We start from the raw sequence: 26,510 nt of genomic DNA on the forward strand, positions 1-26,510 counted from the left end.
GCTAGAGAATGTCCTCTGGTGTTCATTAACAGAGATTAAAACTTGAATGCATTTAGAAGGTAATGTTACACAGATATGGATGGGAAAATATTCAAAGGTTCGTAATTTAAGCATGCTGTATTTTTTTTTTAAAAAAAACTCTTCTAATTTGTAAATGAGACTTAACACAATCATATTCTGGTTAAGTCAATCTACCTCTCCTTTCCCTGGTTTTTCAGTCTTTCTTCTAGTCTTGAAAATTTTTGGAAATAGGAAATGGAGGTTAGAAATTAATTATCAGGGCATTGAGTCAATATCCCTAAGAATACAGGAATGTGTAAGTGCCTGCTACCGTTTAGACAAAAATATGTTATCTCCAAATGGGAATATGCTTAATATACTTAATTCAATAATAATTTGCAAATGTATCATCCAATAATTATTACACATTTTTTTTAATTACACATTTCTATGATGACATATAAATATCTCAATAAGATTGTAGGCTGATCATGAGATAAGCAAGTGCTCTCCTGAAGGAGTGATATTGGAATGATCAGGAAATGGAAGAAATGCTACAAACCTGACTCCTCACTGGCACCATGTCCACTCTATATCGGGCCCCATCTTTGACCACCAGTTGCCTCTCCACATTTTCAGGAAAAACTGGCTGCTCCTTTTGGTCAGATGAGATTCTAAATCCAACAACAACATCTCCAAATGTTCCAGCAAGCCGAGTTACATTAATTTGGATGAATCTACTAAGGTTCTGCCCAATAAAGATTGACTGGTAATCTGAATACAGAGCAAATACTCCATGTGGGTCATCATTTGCAGACACAGAGAACCATGTGATGCATTTTTCTGGAGCCAATTCTGCTCCTCCCTCTACAGAAATAAGTCGGATTACATAATCTTCTTCTATCTCAGGTGTATCCTCGGGGAGCAAATGAACATCAAAGCTCACTTCACTCTCTCCATCAGCAATAGTGAAAAATCCTTTTGTAGAAAGAAAGTCTCCTGTAATATCAAACTCACTGCTTATTTCCCAGTAAACCTAAAATAAAAGGGAAAAAATCCAACAAAGTTATGTAATTCAGTATATTGAATCAAAATTCCTTATGTTTTCCTCTATAATATACAACAAATAAATTTTAATTGTGCCTCATTATATTCAAAGCCAGATGCCCCAAACAGTTTAGAAAGTAGAGACAAATGACACTAGCGCTGTGAAAGTATATGAACTCTTTTGGGCTTATGTATGCAATTTGTTGGACAAGATTACAAAATCTCATTTCACCTACTTCTCAAATAGTAACATGATTTGAAAAGATAAAGTGAAGCAAAGTTAACTCTAGAATGGCAGTTCCACAAATACATTTGAAAGGTCTTTCTATATATTTGATAGGTATCTGAACCACGGGTAATACTTGAAGGTAAAAAGTGAGTAGTCTGTTGCTTTATATTGGAATTTGGTTTTGTTTGCTTTTAATAACAAGATTTGAAGAATTTAAAAATTATTTCCCAAGAATATTTAGACTCCTAACCATAAAGTTTCCACTGAAAAAGTATCACTTAATCTCCAATACAGGAAAAGAGTTAAATCCATAAAGAAATTTTGTAAAGTATGTTCTGCTAGCAAACAACCTTGGTCTGTTAGATAGCTATCCCAATGATTCACAAGAGTATCTCCAGACATTCTATGTCAATATACATGCAAATGCAACCTCTTAAAAGTCAGTTGGTAAACAACAACAAAAAAAACTATACTGAGAAATAAAGTCCTGAAGAATATATGAAGCAATTTACAAAACAAAAAACAAAACAAAACAAAAAAAAACACTGAGGGACTTAAACAGGTAGGTTAAATGTTATAGCAAACAAGAAAACAAAAAATAGTTCAGTCATACTCTTCATGATTAAGTGTGAGGAAGATCATTTCAGTCTAAGTGTAGCTGGATTTAGAAAGACAGGGAGAGAGGTTCGTGTTGGCTAGAGAACCCAAAGGTGAGGAAATGAACTTTCTCAACTTGTCTGAAACTCATGTCACTTACAAAACTTATACCAGAACACACAGTTTCTCTGTTCTTCACAGCTACATTTGTTAGGCAAACTGTTACACTACCTAAAAAAATCAAATGAAAAATGATACCGTCAGTTCTCCTAAAATGCCCTTGACTCTTTTGACAAAAAAAGTAATGATCAGGGGCCCTTCCAGAGCGGACGGCTCTGAATAGGTCTTCTTAGATAAAGACTCAGAAGCAAACTGAACAACCCCATTTGGATCACCAAACTTCTGTATCTAAAAATAGAAAGAGACAACAGAGTGAATACCACAATATAACAACTACAGATTGAATTACAGAATCCAACATATCAGTATACAGAAAAGCTGAAAAAATGAAAGAAACACAGGAATAATATTTAAATATAATTTGCCTAGAAACTTGATTTTTCAAAAGCTTCTTTAGTAGGGGGTGGGATTATGGACATTGGGGAGGGTATGTGCTTTAGTGAGTGCTGTGAAGTGTGTAAACCTGGTGATTCACAGACCTGTACCCCTGGGGATAAAAATATATGTTTATAAAAAATTAAAAAATTTTTAAAAAAGCTTCTTTAGTACACTGTCATCTAAAACAAGTAGATTCATATTCTCTAACAATAATGGAAGTAAGTGTCTAGAAAACTTCAATTTGTAGGTTCTCAAAAGGATATTACTTCAAGCCTGAATTTCACTTGATTTGCCTCATATTTGCTTTACTTAACCAGGGCTAATTGTTTAGTCAAACACTAGTCTAAGTGTAGTTGTGAAGGTATTTTGTAGATGTAATTACTACTTATAATCAGTTGACTGATTTATAGTATAATCAGTTGACTGATTAACTTTGATTAAGTCAGAGATTACCCTTGATACTGTGAGTGGGCCTCATCCAATCAGTTGAAGGCCTTAAGAGCAAACACTACAGGTTTCCCAGAGAAAAAGGAATTTAGCCTCAAAACTGAAATTCAGGAATTCTGCTTGAGTTTCCAGTCTGCCAGCCTATCCCACAAAATTCAAATTCATCATCTCAACCGTAAGTCTTTTTCTGAGCTTCCTGCCTACTAGCCTGTTCTATAGATTTTGGACTTGCCAACCTTCACAAACATGTGAGCCAAATTTTTTTTTTTTTTAAGATTTTATTTATTTGACAGAGAGAGACACACAGTGAGCGAGGGAACAGAAGCAGGAGTGGGAGGGGAGAAGCAGGCTTCCCGCTAAGCAGGGAGCTTGATGCGGGGCTTCATCCCAGGAGCCTGGGATCATGCCCTGAGCCTATGGCAGACGCTTAACGACTGAGCCACCCGGGCGCCTCCACATGAGCTAATTTTTAAAATAATTTCTTTCTTTCTTTCTCTCTCTCTCTCTTTTTCTGTTTTTCTGGAGATATCTGACTGATAGGGACCCAAGACTAGAGAATTTTCCAAACTTAAAAAAAAAGAGCACCTCTCTACATTGTTTTCATATCCTGGTCCTCAGCAATATTTACCCCTGTTAGACTGAATCATTCATTCACATCAAACATTCAGATTTGATCCAAAACATCATTGTGCTAATTAAACAAATACTATTCTACCTTCCAACAATCTAATTAGTGATTGAGTTAATAATTTTCATGTACTTTCAAGGCAAAGGTATTCAACGTATGGGACAATATAACAAATAGCTTCTGTCTGAAAGTGCAAAAATATTCACCAAACACCAAATTTTCTGAGTGGAAAGTATTTATCACTATACAAGAGCCCTTTATAAACTAATTACCAATAATCAAGCTATGTAATAAACTAATATAATAACAAAGAAGTCTGGCCCATAGGAATTATTAGGACTTCATCTGGCTTTATAACTTTGAATTAATCTTAAGCTCATGGAGTTTCAACAAATGTAAAATGCATTTTCTGATAAATCCATTACTCCAAAATTTTGTGGGAAAAATAAAGTCAGACTTACTGTTAATGTAATATCTTTAGCTCTGGAGTCTAATTTAGCTTCTCCCTTCACAAGTTCAAGTTTAATAATGAATATCTTTTCAACTTCGATGTCTTCATGAGGATAGACTGTCAGAGTGATGGTTCTCACACCACCTTCTCCATCCCCAAAATAGAAGGATCCACTCACTGGGTCCGCAATGTCTCTGTTCTGTGGTGGTAAGGCTTCCTGAGAATTGGGTCCTAAAATCACCCAGTTCACCTGCAGAGTAGTTTGTGTTTTTTAATAGAGATGATCAATTTTATTTCATTTGTATCTATTTGTTTAAGATTTTTAAAAAAGTAATCTGTACACCCAAACTGGGGCTCAAACTCACAACCCCAAGATCAAGAGTTGCATGCTCTACTGACTGAGCCAGCCGGGTGCCCCAGACAGAAACAATTTTAAACAAAGAATTACTTTGCAGGATATGTAGTATTAGAAAAAAAATTATATATCTTATATACATGCATATATAAATGAGAATTATTCTAGGATAGCTCCAGAGAATTCCTCATATCTTTTTAAAAATACTAATATTTGCAAATATAAACTACATACTAACAGAATATGAGTTTTCATAGATAATAAAGAAAAATATGAATACCTGATCACTGGTCATCACCACAGAAAAATAAGCACCCATTTTAAATGTACATATTTAGATATGTATATTTATATTGTAATATAATAGATATATTAGAGAAATATAAACTTTTAAAAATGAGTACAACACTGTCTTGCTGTATGCATAGTCTCTGTTAATCAAAACCTATTTGAATAAGACAATAAAACCACAAGAAAAATCTGCTGGGTGTGCAATCTCTTCTGAATATACACAAATAAATTTCTGGTATAAAATGAACATACATTTTCATAAATCATTATAAGAAACAAAATTGTATAATAAATGCATTTTTAAGTATTTCTATAATATAAAATTATATACTTTTCATATCTACATGGAAAACACTGGGACTTCGTCTTTGCTTCTTTTATCTTTCACCAGCACTGGGCATAGCTGATCACTTCCTTTTCCCTGAAACACAGCGTCCCGTCTTTCATGGCCTCCATGATACATATCTTCCCCTTTGCTTTTACATCTCAATTTTCTATGCTGGCTCTCCTTCCTCAGATCGTTCAATGCTTGTAGCCCAGGACTTCCGGCTGTTTTCTTCACATTCCTATCTACGCTCCTTCAGTCATGTGGTTTCAAATACCTCCACATGTGTCAGCAGCCTCCGGCCTCCCCACAGCCCATACTCACACACCCCCTGCCTGCTTGACCCTCTACTGGGACGGCCAATCGCAATCTCAAATGAACAAGACCAAAACAGAACAACCCCCAAGCTTCTGCCTATCTCAGTAAACAACACTACAGTTTAACCAAATGCTCATCTAAAATTTTAGCAGTTATTCTTGATTCCTCTTTGCCTCGACCTCCACTGCCCGGTGAATTTTTCCTCCAAATGATGCTCAATATCTATTCACTTCTCAGCATCCCATCTGCACCCATCTTAGCCACTGTCAGCTCAGCCCTGGACGCCAGAGGTCAAGAGCCTTCTAACTGCCCTTCCTGCTTCTGCTCTGGCTTCTTGACATTCCATTTCCCCACCAAGCAGTCACAAGTAAGCTACTTAAAATGGCAACCCCGGGGACATCAACACCATTCCCCTGCCTCACTCTGTAATGGCATCCTATTTGCACTCAGAATACCCTTTAGCCTGACTTAGGAGGGTCTCTGTGATCACACACCTACTAACCTCTCCAACAGACCTTGTGTTGCATGGAACCCTTCAGACCTGAAACAGGCCAGGTTTGTCTACTGCTTCTGCCAAAAGGCTCAGCTCTCTAACAATTACATGACCATGTCTCAGTATCTAGCTTTCAGCTTAAATATCACAATGTCACCATCTAGAGTAGTCGATAGCTGACTCATGATTGTGTTTCTAGATCTGATATCCCTGTAGATCGCTTAAGTGTTATCACACACATATATATTTTAAATTTATCTGTTTACTGTTCTGAAAACCCTAAGAAAACAAGGTCTGTCTCATTCATCAGTATATTCTCAGTGCCCAGAAGAGGGTCTGGCATTCGAAAAGTACCAAAAAAATACTTGAACCTTTTATCAGAATTCTTCATTTCATTTCATCTCCTTTCTAACTTGCTTTCAAGAGTTCCTGATGACAGCAACGTCTCATATATATTCTTATGGAATTCACAGGACTTGTCAGCTACTTTATACCCAGTGAGTAATTAATAAATATTGTTGATTATAAATAAATAAACATATATTTGAAGAATAAGAAAATCCAACTCTATACTCAAGCCATCAAAATTATTTTTTTAATTTATTTTATTTTAAAGATTTTATTTATTTATTTGACAAAGATCACAAGTAAGCAGAGAGGCAGGCAGAGAGAGCGGGGGAAGCAGGCTCCCCGCTGAGCTGAGAGCCCGATGCGGGGCTCTAACCCAGGACCCTGAGATCATGACCTGAGCTGAAGGCAGAGGCTTTAAGCCACTGAGCCACCCAGGAGCCCCCAAAATTATTTTTAAAACCATGGGAAGAATAACTCTACCTGAATTTCTCCTACGAGTCCTCCAGTCCGCTCCAGCAACAAGGATAAAATCATTGTGGAATTGGGATTAGGAACAGAAATTTTGCTTTGATTAAGAAATCTTAGAACGCCAAAGGGAGAATCGCTCTTGGCAATTGTGATTCTGCTCACTAGGTGGCGCCCAAGGACTGCTCCGCCAGTAGCTCCAACAAGCAAAATTTCAATGGGTTCTGCAAATTCACTGCATAGCGAGAAGGAGCAATTCTGTGAGTCTAAACATATTAAAATGCTTCTAAGATCCAAATAACTAGTCATTTTCCAAATTGGTCATACATATTCAAGGCACAGCATTCATACACCAAGTGGTAAGAAGAGGGTGCTCAGCTAAAAGCATGAATGATCAACTTCAATATTATATAACCTGCAATAGTTACTAGACTTTCTTCCTTTCTTTTGAATTGCTTAATGCATTAAGGAAGTGAATTGCAAGATGTTTCTACATTCTTATTAGACATTTCAAATATAAAAGAGCAAAAATTATTATTTCCCTGTATATGAAAAAGTGACACACAAAATCCCAATTGTCTCCCAATCCCTTCTTTCCTACTCCAGCACCCCCCAAAGTTTTTCACTTGTTTCTCAATGGGCATATATATAATCTAAAATTCTATTATCATTGCAAAGCATAAGTAAGGATTGGAACATAGTAATCATGCTTTACATATGACTACATTATTTCTGACGTTACTAAATAGTATTACCTTTCATTGTCATCAATGATGGACACATTTATAAAACTTAAGTTCTGCCCATGCTGAAAGGTGACCGAGCTGCCATGCAGCATATAATCGACACCACCAGCAACTGCAGAGGAGCTCTGAGAGATGAAATCAGCAGTCACACGGCCGTAAGTTCCTCCCAGCCTCACCACCGGAATCGTGATCATTCCAACATCTTCCTCCACTGTAGCAGGAATGTGCAATTAATTGGTATCCCAGACAAAGCAACTAGTTTTTATAAGAGTCGGTCAAATTAAAAATAGCATTAAATATAACAGGACAATGCAAGCTCTTATTTTTTAACATAATTTTTATAAATTTAAAAAAATACTGGGGGGCACTTGAGTGGCTCAGTCAGTTAAATTGATTTCTACTCAGGTCATGATCTCAGGATGGTAAGATTGATCCCTGTGTCAGGCTCTCTGCTCAGTGGGAAGTCTTCTTGATATTCCCTCTCTCTCTCTCTGCCCCTCTCCCTCCAAGTCCAGGTACACGCTCTCTCTCTCTCTCTCTCAAATAAATAAATCTTTTTAAAAATTAGTGAAAAATTCAAGACTTATTTTTATGAGAAATATAGTTTGTTATAAACTGAAAACTATAGTGAACGGTGTAAGTTAGAATTGAAACAATCTATTTAATTATTAGCATAGGTTTTCTCCCTCTGTGTGCTATGTAGAAATAAATGATCCTTGCTTACTAAAGCAATGCAAGATGAACATGAAATATTCTTAAAATATGTGTACTCAAAGGAAAGTATTCTGAATTGCTTCTACATTTAGTGGAACACATAGTATAAACAATTGAAGTTCATGTTAATTATACGAACGCTTTTTAAAAGTCCAGATAAAAATACAATTTTATTACATTTTAAGTTCCTATGAAATCTATTTGAGAATCTGAAAATGTATTCTCGATGTTTAATTTCAGCTAAAAATTGTTTTCAAAAATTTATTTTGCTCTCGTTATTTAACCTCTGTAAATAAAAATATTATTTAATAGAGTTTACATTAGCTATGCTTATCTTAGCCAACAGTTCATAGTAGCCATGACTAAATAATACTGAATTTACATTGTCATTATAAATATGAATTGCTCTAAATTTCCCCAAAGATAATGAATCAAACAGAAATCAGTGGACAGAAAAAAAAAATTCTAAGTCCTTTATATATCACTTGGTATTAAAAATGCAGCATGACTTTTACTAGCTGAGGTTCACAAAACAGTGGTGTCTTCCATGACTTTACTCACAAAGTCAATATTAATCAATTCCAAAATGATTTCTTTTTTTTTTTGAAGAGTTTATTTATTTATGTATTTGAGAGGGAAAGTAAGAGAGAGAGAGAGAGCACATGAGGAGGCAGAGGAGAGGGAAAAACAGACTCCCCTCTGAGTAGGGAGCCTGATACAGAGCTCAATCCCAGGACCCTGGGGTCATAACCTGAGCCAAAGACAGATGCTTAACCAACCGAGCCACCCAGGCGCCCCTCCAAAGTAATTTCTGATGAACTTTAAAAATGGCTAGATAGGGGTGCCTGGGTGGCTCAGTGGGTTAAGCCTCTGCCTTCAGCTCAGGTCCTGATCTCAGGGTCCTAGGATCGAGCCCCACATCAGGTCCTCTGCTCAGGAGGGAGCCTGCTTCCCTCTCTCTCTCTCTCTGCCTGACTCTCTGCCTACTTGTGATCTGTCAAATAAATAAATAAATTTTTTTTTAAATGGCTAGATAACCAATGAATTTGATAGAGGCAATGAGGTCAATAAATTAATCGCAGCAAGAAGATAAACATGTTTATCTTGAAAGGCATGTGCCTTTGAATAAAATCCAAAAAGCAGCCACCTCTTTTTCCCCAGGAGGGAATATGGACATAAGTCTTGTTCCTTACCAGGCAGCTTTGCCATACACGAGTGGGATTTAATACTGCTCAAAGGTAACACAAAACAGATTTAAAAAATAAACATATAAATATATAAAGGCTAATGTAAATACATAAGAAGGTGTCCGTGTATGTACCTACACAGGTATACACCCACACATGCGTGCACATACATAGAGCAAGCTGAGAACATTTATACATGGAAATTGAAACTGACAGAGTCATGCTCAGTTACTCTGTAACTCAGAAAGTAGTGGTAAATTTATAAGACTGCCGAACTTACCTTCCAAGGCAGTATACCTTGGGTCAAATTCAATGACACCCTCTGCATTATCATTTTTCGTTATTATGATTCGGACAATGGAGATGTTTCCTATTTCAGGAGGTTGATCTAACTGAAGACCATTTTCTCGGATGGTAAAATCATACCCTCTTGCAAAGTCATGAGAAAATAATAACAAAAGAAGAGAAAATGAGTACATAATTGGTGAGCATAAGCCGAAGGGTCCTCTTAGCTCCTACAACTTAGTCCTATTAAGCATTTTAATACCTTGAAAGATCCCCAACACTAAAATACTCTCTTTTTTCCTGAAATGATGTCTGAAATAGACTTCTGTGCGGCTCACAATTATTACTGCCTGTATGAAACCAAAACCAATAAAAAGTTATTAAACTTCGGCAATGGGAAGATAATACGACTATCAGGAAATTGGGGATAAGTTGTAAGATGAACCTCTGGGCTAGGAATGCACTGATAAACTCATCTGATGGTGAGGGGCTGAGGCAGGGGCTTCGGGCAGATCTGCAGTGCACTCAGGGACAGGATGAAAGGGTTACTTTAAAGAAAGAGCAGGTGTCATGCCACTACTGAAATTTCAAGCTACAAGGAAATATTTCTGTGAACCCCGATTACAATCAATGTCTCTAGTCTCTGTCATCTAGTCCAGATGATGGTTTACTCAGCTAGATGTATTTCAGCTAAAGAAGTCACTTTTTTTGGATTGATATGATTCCCACTGAAGAAACCTTTTATCTTTCAGAGTTTCATATCACTTTAATTCCTGAAGCTAAAAAATGGAAGTAAACCATTTTCGTCTTTTCTTCAATTCTCAAATTCTCTTTACCTGGTATTTTTAGGCTACATGATTTCAAAAGGTTAAAGTCAGGTTACATATAAGGCAAAATTAGAAAACAAGGGATTAAAAATATTAAATGATAAGATAAATGTTGGATGCCTGAGTGGCTCAGTTGGTTAAGCGTCTGCCTTCTGCTCCGGTCATGATCCCACCCAGGATCCTGGGATCAAGTCCCACATCGGGCTCCTTGCTCAGTGGGGAAACTGCTTCTTCCTCTGCCTGTTGGTCCCCCTGCTTGTGCTCTCTCTCTCTCTCTCTGACAAACAAATAAGTAAAATCTTTAAAAAAACCAAAACTGTTAATAGTTGTCTGAGATGGATTGTAGCTTAGCTGATTACCTTCACACCAAAGCAGTGAATTACCTAGCAACTAGGCAAAATGAGATTATACTGCTTTCCTTTTTCAAGTTAAAGGAAACTTAGAAATTTACCTAGAAGGAAAAACTTGTTTTCTCAGAATTAAGCTTATGTAGGAATTTTTTTTTCTTTTAAAAAGAAAGAGGGCAAAATCTTCAAGTCCTAATTAGTCAGTAACGTGGATGTTATCTTACACTTAATGGGCTAATGAATAAATTTCACTTACTTCATTAAAATAGTCAACAGCAACCTCCAATTTTAACACATTTAATATAAGTGCAAATTCATTCCTATTGCCAGTTCTCCTCTTCTCAGGTGGCTGGGACATTCTGATGGAGGACACCCACCAAAACAGCCAACCATCTTTCAAAATAAGAAGAGGGTCCTGCTTGGAGAAGCTGGCGAGGAGACATTCCCACAAGACTACCAAAACATCGGTCTGAGTTTCAGGATGCCCAAGAAAAGCCACAGAGGGCATCTATATTGACAAGAAACGCCCCTTCACTGGTCATGTCTCTGCTTGAGGATGCATTCTATCTGGTGTGGTGACCAAGAAGAAGATGCAGAGGGCCACCTTCATCCACTGAGACAACCTCCACTACACCCAAAAGTACACCTGCTTTGAGAAACGCCACAAGAACATGTCTGTGCACCTGTTCTCCTGCTTCAGGGAGCTCCAGATCAATGACATTGTCACGGTGGGAAATGCTGACCCCTGAGCAAAACTGTAAGCTTCAACGTGCTCAAAGCCATGAAGGCCACTGGCCCCAACAAGCAATTCCAGGAGTTCTGAGAAGAGTTAGACATCTGCCACACTCCCAAAGAAAATACAGTTATTTTCCCGGTTAAAAAAAAAAGAAAAAGAAAAGAAAATTCATGCCAATTGCTAGGAACGGAATCATTTCTAGGAAAATTAAGATTTGAAGTATACACAAACCCACAGTATTTCTTCCACATGGGATTGACATACATCTTACCAAAGTCACTCAGTGAAATATTTTAGTTAGAAAAAGCTTTTAAAACATAGCATTCATATAACAGATGCAAAACCATTTTCATGAACCAGAAAAATTCCTTTAAGACTGATATAAATGCCAACATGATTCTGGTTGCGGGTTTTGTGTCATCTGTCAGAGCAGAGGTGCTCCTGGGCTACTCAGTTTGTGGGTATCTCAGCAGGCTTCAGGTGCTTCCCACCAGTGTGAATCAAGTCTGCTCCCACTAAGTCAGGGAACAAGACAGCCTCAATATGGTTAAATCTTATCTTCAATAAAAACGTGGTACACAGTTACAACTGACTATCTTTGACTCCTACTTTTCCCCACTTGACAAGTCTACCTCATTTTCCCACAGAAGACAATAGGGATACCAAGGAAAGAAATTTCTCACTCAGCCCTCAGGTGTAGAGAAAGAGGAAAGGCAAAATAAATTCCATTGCACCAGCTGACCTGCGACCTCCATTTCCTTACCTAATGCTTACAAGCTCATACCACGTTCCATTCTCTGACTACCCAGAGTGAATTCTCAAATAAAAATAATACACTTTCAACTTTGAGCAAAAACTGGTATTTTAGAACTTGGCACAAGTGACAGTTAATCTTGGTCATAATTTCCCTGCTATGCCCTGTCCCACTCTCACATAAATCTGAAAGACAGCAAGTTCAGTATTAATCCTTCTACAACACATTCTCTATTTTCTTTTTTAAAACTTTACCTTCCCAGGAGTTCCACCTTTGTAATTACTAGGGAAAATTCCTCTGGTCCTTCAGGAAGACCATCGTCAAGTATTTCAATGTGCACACTTCTCGCCATCTCCCTGGCTTCAAAGAGGAGCTCCCCCGCTGCAGGGATAAAGTCCAAGCCTGCCTCCGCTGTCCCACTCACGGTCTCATACCAGAGTCTCACGCGGCCAGATGATCCCCCTGAACGGACGACGGTGATATTCACCTAAGCCAAGAAGCAGTTTTTATCTGACTTGGGTGTCTAATCCACCAGCTCATACCTAAATTTTTATGGTTTCTAACTAAAGATTCTAGGTTTACTAGGGTTATGTTTATGTAGAATCTATAAAAGTTTATAAAATATATGTTAAAATAATGGTGTTAGTAGCAAATTAATCAATTTGTGAAAACTCTGGAGTATGAACCAGGAAGCACATTTTAAAGATGACCCACAATATATCTTGCTACATGAAGTCTTAATATTTAAAGGTTAAGCCAGCTTTGCAAAAAAACTCCTGTTTGCAAATAAATAAATAAATAAATAAAAGATCACGCACAAAATAAAAACCAAAAGTGATGTCTAAGATTTTAAGCATTTTATACTCTACCCTTCGGGCTTCTTCCGACACTCGAAGTTGCTCCTGTGAGAAGGAAAATCGGCCATAGGGAAAGTCACTGGCCACCATGGTGATGTTGGCAGTGCTGCTGGATCCACTCAGCAACCCCCCCTCACTGATTCCAGTAAGCTGAAACTCATAGGAGCTTTTCTCCTCAGGAATGTCATCATTCAAAGCCTAGAGGACAAAAAGAGCCATCAACAGTAGGTTCTAACGTTTAAAGAAAAACACCACTCCTGTCCACAACAACAACAAACTCAGGGATACCACCACCTCCGACCACCCAACCCCTCATTCTCTCTCTCACACACACACACACACACACACACACCACGGAGCATAACAGAAACCAGTCGTATTGCTACCTGTATTATTACAACTGCTGCAGACTGTCCATCTCGCATTGTCAGTTTTCCTGACATTTCAGCAAATTCTCCCACAGAAGGGGGGAATATCCTCCAGTACACGGTGACCTCCCCCCAAATCGCTGGGCCACGAACGAGGCTATGTTACATAAATGTATAATCAGTACATTTTTGTTGAAGTAATCTTTCCTAAATATTTTTTGTGTCTTTCAACAATTTTCATTTATTTCAAGAACGGTATACATTATAGATCCTTATCTATCAAATCAAAAGCAAGTTTTATGATTCCAGGATAGTACCACTCAAAGTACTGAGCGTATGTAAATCTGCTTGACAATACTAGCAAAGCCTACACATTAGAAGGGGAACACTTGAAGGGATTTAAAAGAAAGTATTTACAGAGTTCACTTAATACACAAGGGTACAAAAAGTGAATGGCTTAACACAGTTCTCTAAAAAATAGCACTTACAAGCAACACTAAAGGAAAACTACCAGAAAGATAAAATATTAACTCAAATTCAGTTACTTCACTGACAGTTGTCCTACTAGTCATGAGAAACTTTGTATTAAACAAGATTGTCTATGATCATACTACTTCGTTATATAGTAGGCCCTAATTTTTAAATGCTTAGAATCATAAAATGTTTGATCCAGAGGATTTTCAAAGGAATGATTCTGTAACTAAGACAGAAGCTTACAGAGATGAAGTAACTCTCTTATTTTACATGATTAGCGACAGAATGGGGCCAAAAGCATCAGCTCTCCTAGAATTAACTCAAGGTATTTTTCTCATCATGGGTTGTACAAATCACCCAAGAAACAGTCATGATCTAATGTCAAGAGAGGTCAATACACCACTGCGTGATCAATATATTTTTGTTGAAGGAACTTTTCCTAGACATTCATCATAATCTAACTTCAAGACACGTCAAGAAATGGCTTCAATTTTTGCCAAAAATTTTATCTACTTTTCACAGGATGTTAGTAATCCATAAAATGACGATGCTCGAGAAATATGTATGTAATGAGGAAAATGCACTTATGGCATAAAAATGCTAGTGATTTAAATAAAACTTCAAAATCTCCACCTGAGGGGGTGGGGAAATCATGACACCTTACCTGACGATAGCAGTACCATTATACTTTCCTGAGGGTTCTCCAATGAGGACATGCCTAGATGATGGAGCTATCCCAACTTCTCCTGATGTTCCCTTTTCTCCCTGAATGATTATTGAGGCGCTACCTAAGTTGAAGTTGATACATAACACGTATGTAGCAAACACATGTATTCACTTAGTATAAGCCTGGCAAAATCCTCAGCACTCCATGTATACAAATCTTATGAATTAATTGCCATGACAATCATGTAAATTAGATACTAACATTATCTTCATTTTACCAATGAAATTATTTAAGCATACTGAGGCACTCAAGACATTGAGGCAAACAACTTGCCCTAGATCATATTTTAATGAAAGGGGGCAGAAGAAAGTGGATAATAATTCCACTCTCACTCCCATGGTAAGTGAGTACTCTCCTACCATTTGCATTAATTCACTTCTGCAGTAACCATTTTGCAGGCAGTTCACTACAACTGGCTAGGTGGCAAAAGCAAGAATTCCTGGTTACTTTTTAATTTTCTGATCCATTATTGCTTATAAGCATCTATAAAAATGTGTCAAATATCAATGGTAAGAAAACCATATCAAATAATGTGACTATTCATATTATAATTTAGCAGTAACTTGAAGAAAATCATTTCCAGAAGCTCTTATTACGGTTTCATCAAACAAGGGACGAATTACCATAGTCTCACTTCTATGGCATGGATTAATAAAACCAAAAGTGGTTTGTCATGTCCAAGTATGTCACAGTCTGAAATGTATTATGAAATTTTTTATTGATATATGACTCACCCTGAATCACTAGTATATTCTTATTCTTAGGTCTAGTTAGTCTGCATGTCATCAATCCTGACATTTAACAGGGTGCTAACAACTGAGCTAACGTAAGATGTGTGGAAGAATATGGTACAATCATATGATTTGTTGGAAAGTACTCTAGATAAAAATGCAAAAAAAAACAACTAGCTTAGGTATGTACGTGATATTTCTTTAATTTTAACAATCTTTTTGGCCACAGAATTCTGCTTTTTTGGCCACAGACTTTCACATACAATGGAGTTCTTGATGGCAAAGAAAGGCATGTGACAGTCACTAAGCTATCCTATCAAAGCGGCTGGGCCATTTATTTTACGTTACTATTAACACATAGCACAATGCAACTGCTTTAGAAACATTAATTCTTTCTCTCCAGATCTAAGAAACAAATTTGCATATGGGCTATAGGCAAAGAAGAATTACAATGTCTGTTTCTGAAATATCAAAACATTGAAGTAATCACTTTCAGATGAAAATACACATAGTAGGCTGAAAAACATGCAATATGCTAGGTTTTAAAATAATATTTTATTGTAAAAGTAATATGTGACCATTACAAATATGTGTAGAAAATGTAGGTAATTAAAACCCACTATCAACATTTCAAGTACATAATTCCACACACTTGTAATGAGCACATGACAAAAATGGGATGACCTTGAACATGTTATGAAGTCTGCCATAACACAGCGGTTACTCATGTAATTGTTTTTAAGTTTTAATGTAATTAAGGCTTTTCCTGCTATATCCTTTCGAACACTTACATGGTATTCTCTCATATTTAACAGGTCTCCTATTGCTGGACCATTTAGGAAGATTCCATATTTTATTTTATAAGCATCACTACAATAAACATCTTTTTAAAAAATCACAGAGCTAAGTATTGTGAAATCTCTGACATACAACTTTATCAATATCAGGTATTAGAATTTTAGTTTTAAAAATCTTTTTGGCTGTAGTACAGATGTGAAATGACATCTTTATGTTTTAGCAAACATTTTAGGAATTATAAAACTTAAGTTTGTGAGTATTGGTTACTTGGTTGTATTTTTCTGAGTATCTACTTTTTAAGACCCAAAACTGTGAATTTCTCTTACCTTTCACTGGAGATATTTCTACCTCATCAATTGATATCAACTGAATGGTGAAATGCTTGTTCTCTTCCAACACAGTATCACGAAGTGTGCGCAGTACAATGGTCTTCTGAGACTCTGTCTACATCAAATGAGAGGAATAAAACGTTTTCCAGATTGAGCCAAATTTTGGGTGTCCTCATTAGTGGAATAATGTTTATGTCTATAAGCATTTTTAAAGTGTGTCCTTTTTGTACCTTAGAATTATGAGCTGCTTCTGGAAGAATTACTATATAAAATTTAGGTCTGACCATAAATCCCATTTAAATTTTTAATAGGAAAAAGGGGGGGAGATTAACATGACCTCTAAATTGTCTAAAATGTGACCAAACCCAGTGATCAAATATAGATAAGCGTTACAAAGGAAGTAGAAATGGGGATGACATCCAGATGTCTAGCTTGGTTGACTGGTTTTTGTCCTTAATTGGAGAGAAAATGTTGAGAGAAGAGTAGTTTTCATGGTGGGATGGAGGCAGTGTCTAAATTAAATTTGATTTCATATTTCTAGGGGGTGTGTGTGTGTGTGTGTGTGTGTGTGTGTGTGTGTGTCAATGTCCTCCAAAGTGCATATGATTTTAAAAAGATTCCAGATACATCGTAAATACCATCATATAAATTCATAAGCAATACTATGGGAAAAAAACAAACACAAGTTCGAGTAAAACTGTAGGAGTCCTGACACTGACTATACCTCATCAAAAAGAAGCGTCCCATTCAAAGGCCTGAGATCATTTTTAGCTGTCTCATCTAGGGTCCACTGAAGCTGAACAGCCCCTTTTCCTCCTGGGGACCGGACAACCGTCAATGTCACATATGAATCAGGGTCATCAGACAAAAGAGATTCATCAACCATTACCTAAAAGAAAGACAACAAAGTTAGGTGGGGGGAAAAAATGAAGCAAGAAAAACAATCTTATTTCTAGTTATAACATCTACTTTTCAGTTTAGAACTCTCTGTTCATGGTACGATCATGTGGCAGAAAAAAAAAAAAATGTTTTGCCAAACCCTATTTCCTTTTTGTCCAAAACACTCTGCTACTTGGCATTTCCTGGGCTCTCTTGTAATTAGGTGGAGCATGTGACTGAATTCTGGCCAGCAGACCATATGGGAAATGAAGTATGCTCCTCACAGTCTGGCCATCAACTTCCCACAGAACATTCCACATTCCATGTTTTCCCATTTTCTGGGTGACTAGTGAGGATTCCAGGACCCAGAGGAGGATAGAATGGGAAAAGGAAAGAGTCTGGTACCTGAAATGTCAGATGGAGATGAGGTGTCCATAAGACCCCACCAGGAACACAGGTGTAGGACTCTTACACGAAGAAGAAATAAACACTTACTATGTTAAGGATGTAGGATTTAGGAGTTCTTGGTTAATGGTAGTCAGGCTCCCCACATAATACAGGCCAGAAGTGCCCTCCTAATTATCTGCAGTAAGTCCAATTTAAAAGAGGTTTTATTAACCCGACATAAAGAAAGACATTCAATACTTTGATTTACCTGTACCATTTAGTTTCTACACTAGATCCTTATTAAGAGAATTTGTTCAACTGAATTGCATATACTGACTCTGAAGCAAAGTCCAAACTGAGCCTGTAATGTCTACCTGTTATGTAAATATAAAAATATAATGCAATGCTCTCCATTTTTAAGACTGACAGACAATTAAATATCTAATACAAAGCTGTTGTTTTTTGTTTTTTCCCCCATGAGATTTTGTGCTGATGCCAAGAAAAGAGATTTATTTTTTTATCTTTATTTTTTAAAAGATATTATTTATTGGGGTGCCTGGGTGGCTCAGTGGGTTAAAGCCTCTGCCTTCGGCTCAGGTCGTGATCTCGGGGTCCTGGGATCAAGCCTTGCATCAGGCTCTCTGCTCAGCAGGGAGCCTGCTTCCTCCTCTCTCTCTGCCTGCCTCTCTGCCCACTGGTGATCTCTGTCTGTCAAATGAATAAATAAAAACTTAAAAAAAAAAAAAAGATTTTATTTATTTATTTGAGAGAGAGAGAGCATGAGAGGGCAGAAGGGCAGAGGGAGAAACGGACTCCCCATGGAGCTGAGAGCGCAATGTGGGACTCGATTCCAGAACTCCAGGATCATGACTTGAGCCGAAGGCTGTCGTTTAACCAACTGAGCCACTCGGGCACCCAAGAGCAGAGATTTAGAACCAACTAATATTTATTGAGCTTCTATCATATGTCAGTTCTGACATATACTCTATCTCATTTAAGCCTCATGGAAACTCTAAGGATCTGGGGGCTAGCTCTATGCACATATTTGGAGAAGAGGAGCCTCCTCTTTGCTTCAAATGTTCTGACTCCACACCCATACCCCTCCTCAGAGAAGAGAAATAATAAATAAGGAGCAAACAAAGTGAGATAGGAGAAATCAACTATAAACTCAGGATCCATAGATAAGTCCTTCCTTTTTTCTTCCACAGATAATGGCATTTGAGTTGAGGTGTCCCAAGCAGATTTCTTGAGCCTCTGCTGGGGCCAGTGCTTTGGTAAGTATACCATATTGCCCTTGGGAGCAGCTTATTCATTTGACAGGTTTACACTAAAAATCTTTCCTCAATATCCTACGGTTCTAAATCTTAATGTTTCATCAGATAATGCTAACAAAATGTCCACTGTATGCACAGTACTATGCATCTCAGATACATGTTAAAAGATAAATTCTGTGTTATCAAGAGCCTTTGGCAGTAAGAAACAGACTATCGAAGAAAGAGCCACAAAGGGCTGAGCAACAAGGCTCTCCTGATACTACAAGGATTAAAAATAGTGACGGACACCTACTGAGTATAAAGCACAGGCTTTACAGATAGCAACTCATGTCCTTGTCACAAGGCTCATGAGAAATAACACAGGCTCACTCTTACCACTTTGACATCGCAAGACAAACTAGAAATTTGAAGTTAATTTGAAGTTGAAGAAGATATCAGTTCCCAGACCAAGAGTGCACTAAAGTCGATGACAGCAGTTCAGAGAAAATGAATAAAGAAAACTTACGAAAAGCAATGTAACTTCATTTTCCCTGACACTGAGAGAAGTTTGTAAATATACAGTCTAATACCTGAGTCCAGAAGTGTGACCATGTTAAAAGCAACAACATTATCTTAAGGTTTTCCCATTGAAGATTTGACCAAAATCCTGAACCTTTTATCTACCTCAAAAGCTAACAGAGACACGTTATAAAAATTAAGTTATATATTTATACAGATTAAAATACTTCTTTTGGAAGTTTTCCTTCCATTTCTATTTTTTGGAACAGTTTCAGGAGAATAGGAATTAGTTCTTCTTTAAATGTTTGGTAGAATTCCCCCGGGAAGCCATCTGGCCCTGGGCTTTTGTTTGTTTGGAGATTTTTAATGACTGTTTCAATCTCCTTACTGGTTATGGGTCTGTTCAGGCTTTCTATTTCTTCCTGGTTCAGTTGTGGTAGTTTATATGTTTCTAGGAATGCATCCATTTCTTCCAGATTGTCAAATTTATTGCCGTAGAGTTGCTCATAGTATGTTCTTATAATAGTTTGTATTTCTTTGGTGTTAGTTGTGATCTCTCCTCTTTCATTCATGATTTTATTTATTTGGGTCCTTTCTCTTTTCTTTTTGATAAGTCGGGCCAGGGGTTTATCAATTTTATTAATTCTTTCAAAGAACCAGCTCCTACTTTCGTTGATTTTTTCTATTGTTTTTTTGGTTTCTATTTCATTGATTTCTGCTCTGATCTTTATGATTTCTCTTCTCCTGCTGGGCTTAGGGTTTCTTTCTTGTTCTTTCTCCAGCTCCTTTAGGTGTAGGGTTAGGTTGTGTACCTGAGACCTTTCTTGTTTCTTGAGAAAGGCTTGTACCGCTATATATTTTCCTCAAACTCATTTTATGAGGCCAGCATCACCTTGATCCCAAAACCAGACAAGGATCCCACCAAAAAAGAGAGCTATAGACCGATATCCTTGATGAACACAGATGCGAAAATACTCAACAAAATACTAGCCAATAGGATTCAACAGTACATTAAAAAGATTATTCACCACGACCAAGTGGGATTTATTCCAGGGCTGCAAGGTTGGTTCAACATCCGCAAATCAGTCAATGTGATACAACACATCAATAAAAGAAAGAACAAGAACCATATGATACTTTCAATAGATGCTGAAAAAGCATTTGACAAAGTACAGCATCCCTTCCTGATCAAAACTCTTCAAAGTGTAGGGATAGAGGGCACATACCTCAATATCATCAAAGCCATCTATGAAAAACCCACCGCAAATATCATTCTCAATGGAGAAAAACTGAAAGCTTTTCCACTAAGGTCAGGAACACGGCAGGGATGTCCATTATCACCACTGCTATTCAACATAGTACTAGAGGTCCTAGCCTCAGCAATCAGACAACAAAAGGAAATTAAAGGCATCCAAATCGGCAAAGAAGAAGTCAAATTATCACTCTTCGCAGATGATATGATACTATATGTGGAAAACCCAAAAGACTCCACTCCAAAACTGCTAGAACTTATACAGGAATTCAGTAAAGTGTCAGGATATAAAATCAATGCACAGAAATCAGTTGCATTTCTCTACACCAACAGCAAGACAGAAGAAAGAGATATTAAGGAGTCAATCCCATTTACAATTGCATCCAAAACCATAAGATACCTAGGAATAAACCTAACCAAAGAGACAGAGAATCTATACTCAGAAAACTATAAAGTACTCATGAAAGAAATTGAGGAAGACACAAAGAAATGGAAAAATGTTCCATGCTCCTGGATTGGAAGAATAAATATTGTGAAAATGTCTATGCTACCTAAAGCAATATACACATTTAATGCAATTCCTATCAAAGTACCATCCATCTTTTTCAAAGAAATGGAACAAATAATGCTAAAATTTATATGGAACCAGAAAAGACCTCGAATAGCCAAAGGGATATTGAAAAAGAAAGCCAACGTTGGTGGCATCACAATTCCGGACTTCAAGCTCTATTACAAAGCTGTCATCATCAAGACAGCATGGTACTGGCACAAAAACAGACACATAGATCAATGGAACAGAATAGAGAGCCCAGAAATAGACCCTCAAATCTATGGTCAACTCATCTTCGACAAAGCAGGAAAGAATGTCCAATGGAAAAAAGACAGCCTCTTCAATAAATGGTGCTGGGAAAATTGGACAGCCACATGCAGAAAAATGAAATTGGACCATTTCCTTACACCACACACAAAAATAGACTCAAAATGGATGAAGGACCTCAATGTGCGAAAGGAATCCATCAAAATCCTTGAGGAGAACACAGGCAGCAACCTCTTCGACCTCTGCCGCAGCAACATCTTCCTAGGAACAACGCAAAAGGCAAGGGAAGCAAGGGAAAAAATGAACTATTGGGATTTCATCAAGATCAAAAGCTTTTGCACAGCAAAGGAAACAGTTAACAAAATCAAAAGACAACTGACAGAATGGGAGAAGATATTTGCAAACGACATATCAGATAAAGGACTAGTGTCCAGAATCTATAAAGAACCTAGCAAACTCAACACCCAAAGAACAAATAATCCAATCAAGAAATGGGCAGAGGACATGAACAGACATTTCTGCAAAGAAGACATCCAGATGGCCAACAGACACATGAAAAAGTGCTCCATATCACTCGGCATCAGGGAAATACAAATCAAAACCACAATGAGATATCACCTCACACCAGTCAGAATGGCTAAAATCAACAAGTCAGGAAATGACAGATGCTGGCGAGGATGTGGAGAAAGGGGAACCCTCCTACACTGTTGGTGGGAATGCAAGCTGGTGCAGCCACTCTGGAAAACAGCATGGAGGTTCCTCAGAATGTTGAAAATAGAACTGCCCTATGACCCAGCAATTGCACTATTGGGTATTTACCCTAAAGATACAAATGTAGTGATCCAAAGGGGCACATGCACCCGAATGTTTATAGCAGCAATGTCCACAATAGCCAAACTATGGAAAGAACCTAGATGTCCATCCACAGATGAATGGATCAAGAAGATGTGGTATATATACACAATGGAATACTATGCAGCCATCAAAAGAAATGAAATCTTGCCATTTGCGACAACATGGATGGAACTAGAGCGTATCATGCTTAGCGAAATAAGTCAAGCAGAGAAAGACAACTATCATATGATCTCCCTGATATGAGGAAGTGGTGATGCAACATGGAGGCTTAAGTGGGTAGGAGAAGAATAAATGAAACAAGATGGGATTGGGAGGGAGACAAACCATAAGTGACTCTTAATCTCACAAAACAAACTGAGGGTTGCTGGGGGGAGGGGGTTTGGGAGAAGGGGGTGGGATTATGGACATTGCGGAGGGTATGTGCTTTGGTGAGTGCTGTGAAGTGTGTAAACCTGGTGATTCACAGACCTGTACCCCTGGGGATAAAAATATATGTTTATAAAAAAAAAAAAAAAAAAAAAAAGAAAGGACCAATACCCAACTTCTGTAGCAACATGGACGGGACTGGAAGAGATTATTATGCTGAGTGAAATAAGTCAAGCAGAGAGAGTCAATTATCATATGGTTTCACTTATTTGTGGAGCATAACAAATAGCATGGAGGACATGGGGAGTTAGAGAGGAGAAGGGAGTTGGGGGAAATTGGAAGGGGAGGTGAACCATGAGAGACTATGGACTCTGAAAAACAATCTGAGGGTTTTGAAGGGGTGGGGGGTGGGAGGTTGGGGTACTAGGTGGTGGGTATTATAAAGGGCACGAATTGCATGGAGCACTGGGTGTGGTGAAAAATAATGAATACTGTTATGCTCAAAATAAAAAATAAATTTAAAAAAAAAATCAGCCCAAAAAAAAAAAAAAAAAAAAAAAGAATGATGGACCAAGTAGCCCATTACCTTTCATTGAAATTCATGCATATTAAATTTTTATCTAAACGAAAAAAAAAAAAGATCTATGAATTGGTAAAATAATAGTTTATATACAGTTTTTATTACCAAAAAACAATACAATTTTGTAATTGGGGTTGTGAACTAGTTCCTGCATATGTGGGTAACAATTCTGAATATTTAATTGAAAAGTAAAAACCCATGTAGGTGGACTGAAATTAAAAAAGAGAAGACAAAAAAAATAAAAAATAAAAATAAAATACTTCTTTTCACATACTGAAAGAAAAAAGTATTGTTGAAAATACAACAAAATATTAATGATGTCCGTATCTCAAGTGAATAATATAATGGATAGTTCTAACTCTCTTCTTTATACTCATAGTTTTATGTTTCCCAGACTTTCCATTTTGCTGAGCAAACATTCACAGCCACTCTCCTGTGAATCTACCAGTCCTTACAAACACTTCCGCTTATTCCTTCCCCAAGAGACCCTCACTAGGTTATAGCAGAAATGTGTCCTGTCCCTTTTATGCTTCCCATTCTCTAATGAAATTGAAATTTCAATAATCAAGCCATTAGGCAATTATTAGTGTTTACTTAAATTCTGGAACATCTGGGATGCCCAGCCCTAACAGGCTAGCTGTAGGTCTAGCCTTGTATCCACAGAACAATAAAGACAATGAGAATTAGCACAAACTGTTTATTATATAAAATGATCTATGACGAATCACTGATTACCTACAAGTGATCAAATAAAGAGAATGGTGACCTATAGAGCCAGAAAAGTTGTGTATATTGGAATTACCTCCATGTATTTATGATTATTTCATCTTGGAATTTCCTTTGAAAAATAGTCTTAAAAATTATGTCATAAAATCATTGTGTATAATTATGACATAGTTTTAACAATTCATTTTATATTTAAGATGTAGAGGTCATTTGTACTAGCCACCCAATCTGGCAGCATAAATGATTGGTTACGTTTTTTTTTTCTCTTCCTCTGCAGTTAAAGTGATAATAATAATCAGCTTCCCTCTTGTAAGTCTTGGAAGGAGACAGCCAGTGGGAAGGAAGAGAGAAGAAAGGAGAAATACAAACACTTGAGCTGGGGTGAATGTGGTTTTTTGTTCAATATAAGTCAAGAGAGAGTAACAAAAGGGTGTAACACTTAGATCCATGACAGAATCTTGCCTTGTGATCAGGATGGGGGTCTGGGAGCAAGGCAGGCTGAGAGCAGAACGTATGGACAAAAAGAAGCTCTTGGTCTATGTCACCCAATAAAAAGAATTTGTTCCCCCTTGGAATTACCTGATGTACAAATACTCATCACTGTCAAACACAGATGAGAGGACCAGCCATTAATTCAATAGTCAACTCTAAGGACTCCTGAGCAGAGAATTGTAAGTGAAGGGTAACCGTTTTTTAAAAAATGAAAGACAGCTTTCTTCTAAAAATTACAAAAAAAAAAAAAAAAAAAAAAAAAAATTAGCCCAAGGGAAGGCACCCTCCTACCCATGTATGTAACTTACAGTCTTTTCTTCAAATCCAAATACTCCAAATGGGGAATCATTTTGTGGAATAACAACAGTTAGCACAACATCATCACCAAGCCTGCCACCTCCAGCCACCCTGACTAAGGAAATATTGAATGTCTCCATGAGTTCAAGTTCAGCATCATCAATGATGGTAATCTCTATCACTGCAGTAACCTACAAAAGAAACAAGGAAGAAGGGAAAAAGGGAGGGAGAGAAAGAAGAAAGGGGGAGGGAGGATAAGAGGCAAGGAAGATATAATAGCAATTTTTGATCATATATAAATAAACTTATTGACCAGAAACATAGTACAAAAAAGTATATTCTGTACTGTTATGTTTATAATACTATTTTAAAATTACAGAGTATTTCAAAGTCAGAAATTTATGTTCTATTATTTTCAAGATAAAGGACATTACATATGTAATAAAATATAGCGTTATTTATGTATACAAAAACCAGTGAAGCCTGATTCTTGAATAAAAATATTTAAAATGCCAGATAGGCTGTAATAACAACTACACAAACAAACCCCTGCTCTCTCTCTCTTACATAAATAAACAAAATCTTTTTTAAAAAAGAAATAGAATAAATTAACCTAAAGTTCATAGGAATATTGAAGTTCATCAGGCCCTTTTAAAAATATTCTTAGGTGGGCGCCTGGGTGGCTCAGTGGGTTAAGCCGCTGCCTTCGGCTCAGGTCATGATCTCAGGGTCCTGGGATCGAGTCCCACATCGGGCTCTCTGCTCAGCAGGGGGCCTGCTTCCCTTCCTCTCTCTGTGATCTCTTCCCTTCCTCTCTCCTACTGTGATCTCTCTCTGTCAAATAAATAAATAAAATCTAAAAAAAAAAAAAAAAAAAAAAAATATTCTTAGGTACTTCTAAGTCATTTATTATCCTCCTTTAACTTCTGCTTAAAATAGGATCAGGTGGGGGAGTTCAGAAATCTTGCCTCTTTGTGTTCTCTTCCTATGTCCATTAATAGATCATAACATGTTAACTAATAATAATTCTGTTTGGCTTAATATACAAAGTATAATACATTTAGCAGTCACTAATATATATTCATTTGGTGGATATCTATAAAATGTTTGAGGTATAACCAAAAATAGCTAGTATGTTTAGGATAGCATACCTGTTTATCTGCAAATTCAAGAATCCCATGAGATGGCTTAAAGTCTTCCAGGCTAGCCGTGTCCACTGTTGCTTTCCAATAAACATTGACCGCCCCAAAGCTTCCAGCCAGCCGGACTACAGGAACCTGAAGAACATTCAGGGGTGGAGGCACCTCATAGGCAGTAATGACTCCATCAATATCCTTTAAGTAAAGAACATAAGTTAAAACACCAGACAAAACTAACTTCTTATATGTCATCACTTTCTAAATTTATTATTTCTTCTTCTATTTCACCCTTCAAAATAGAAACCAGTATCAGAAATAAATATACATAATAGGTGTCCACAATCCTTACATTTTTAAAAAGTTTTTAAACTTCTTTATTCATTTAAGTAATCTCTACACTCAACATCTATGGTCTTGAGATCAAGAGACACACTCTTCTAACTGAGACAGGCACCTCTAGAACACTGTGGTTTAAATTTAATGAAAATAACCTTGCTTGATTCATCAGTCTAA

General features: G+C 37.1%; 1 protein-coding gene and 1 pseudogene across 2 annotated transcripts in view; one reads left to right on the forward strand and one right to left on the reverse strand.

Annotated features, from left to right (window-relative positions):
* Window positions 1-26,510, reverse strand: part of ADGRV1 (adhesion G protein-coupled receptor V1) — a 545,909-nt gene that overhangs the window by 343,825 nt on the left and 175,574 nt on the right. Inside the window, exons 58-71 of the mRNA XM_082725840.1 lie at window positions 26,010-26,192; window positions 24,870-25,049; window positions 17,160-17,324; window positions 16,433-16,550; window positions 14,515-14,638; window positions 13,395-13,533; window positions 13,021-13,206; window positions 12,406-12,638; window positions 9,483-9,631; window positions 7,311-7,512; window positions 6,571-6,790; window positions 3,968-4,207; window positions 2,132-2,281; window positions 563-1,036 (exon numbers count right to left, since the gene is read on the reverse strand). Coding sequence (XP_082581966.1) covers window positions 563-1,036; window positions 2,132-2,281; window positions 3,968-4,207; window positions 6,571-6,790; window positions 7,311-7,512; window positions 9,483-9,631; window positions 12,406-12,638; window positions 13,021-13,206; window positions 13,395-13,533; window positions 14,515-14,638; window positions 16,433-16,550; window positions 17,160-17,324; window positions 24,870-25,049; window positions 26,010-26,192 — 2,763 coding nt within the window. The remainder of the gene's footprint in view (window positions 1-562; window positions 1,037-2,131; window positions 2,282-3,967; window positions 4,208-6,570; window positions 6,791-7,310; window positions 7,513-9,482; window positions 9,632-12,405; window positions 12,639-13,020; window positions 13,207-13,394; window positions 13,534-14,514; window positions 14,639-16,432; window positions 16,551-17,159; window positions 17,325-24,869; window positions 25,050-26,009; window positions 26,193-26,510) is intronic.
* Window positions 9,796-11,484, forward strand: LOC309861917 (small ribosomal subunit protein uS17 pseudogene; annotated as a pseudogene). Its single transcript has 2 exons — window positions 9,796-9,839; window positions 11,007-11,484. The product of its transcript is annotated as a small ribosomal subunit protein uS17 pseudogene (transcript).

The sequence above is a fragment of the Mustela nivalis genome, assembly GCF_964662115.1.
Source record: "Mustela nivalis genome assembly, chromosome: 3".
Classification (NCBI taxonomy): Eukaryota; Metazoa; Chordata; class Mammalia; order Carnivora; family Mustelidae; genus Mustela; species Mustela nivalis.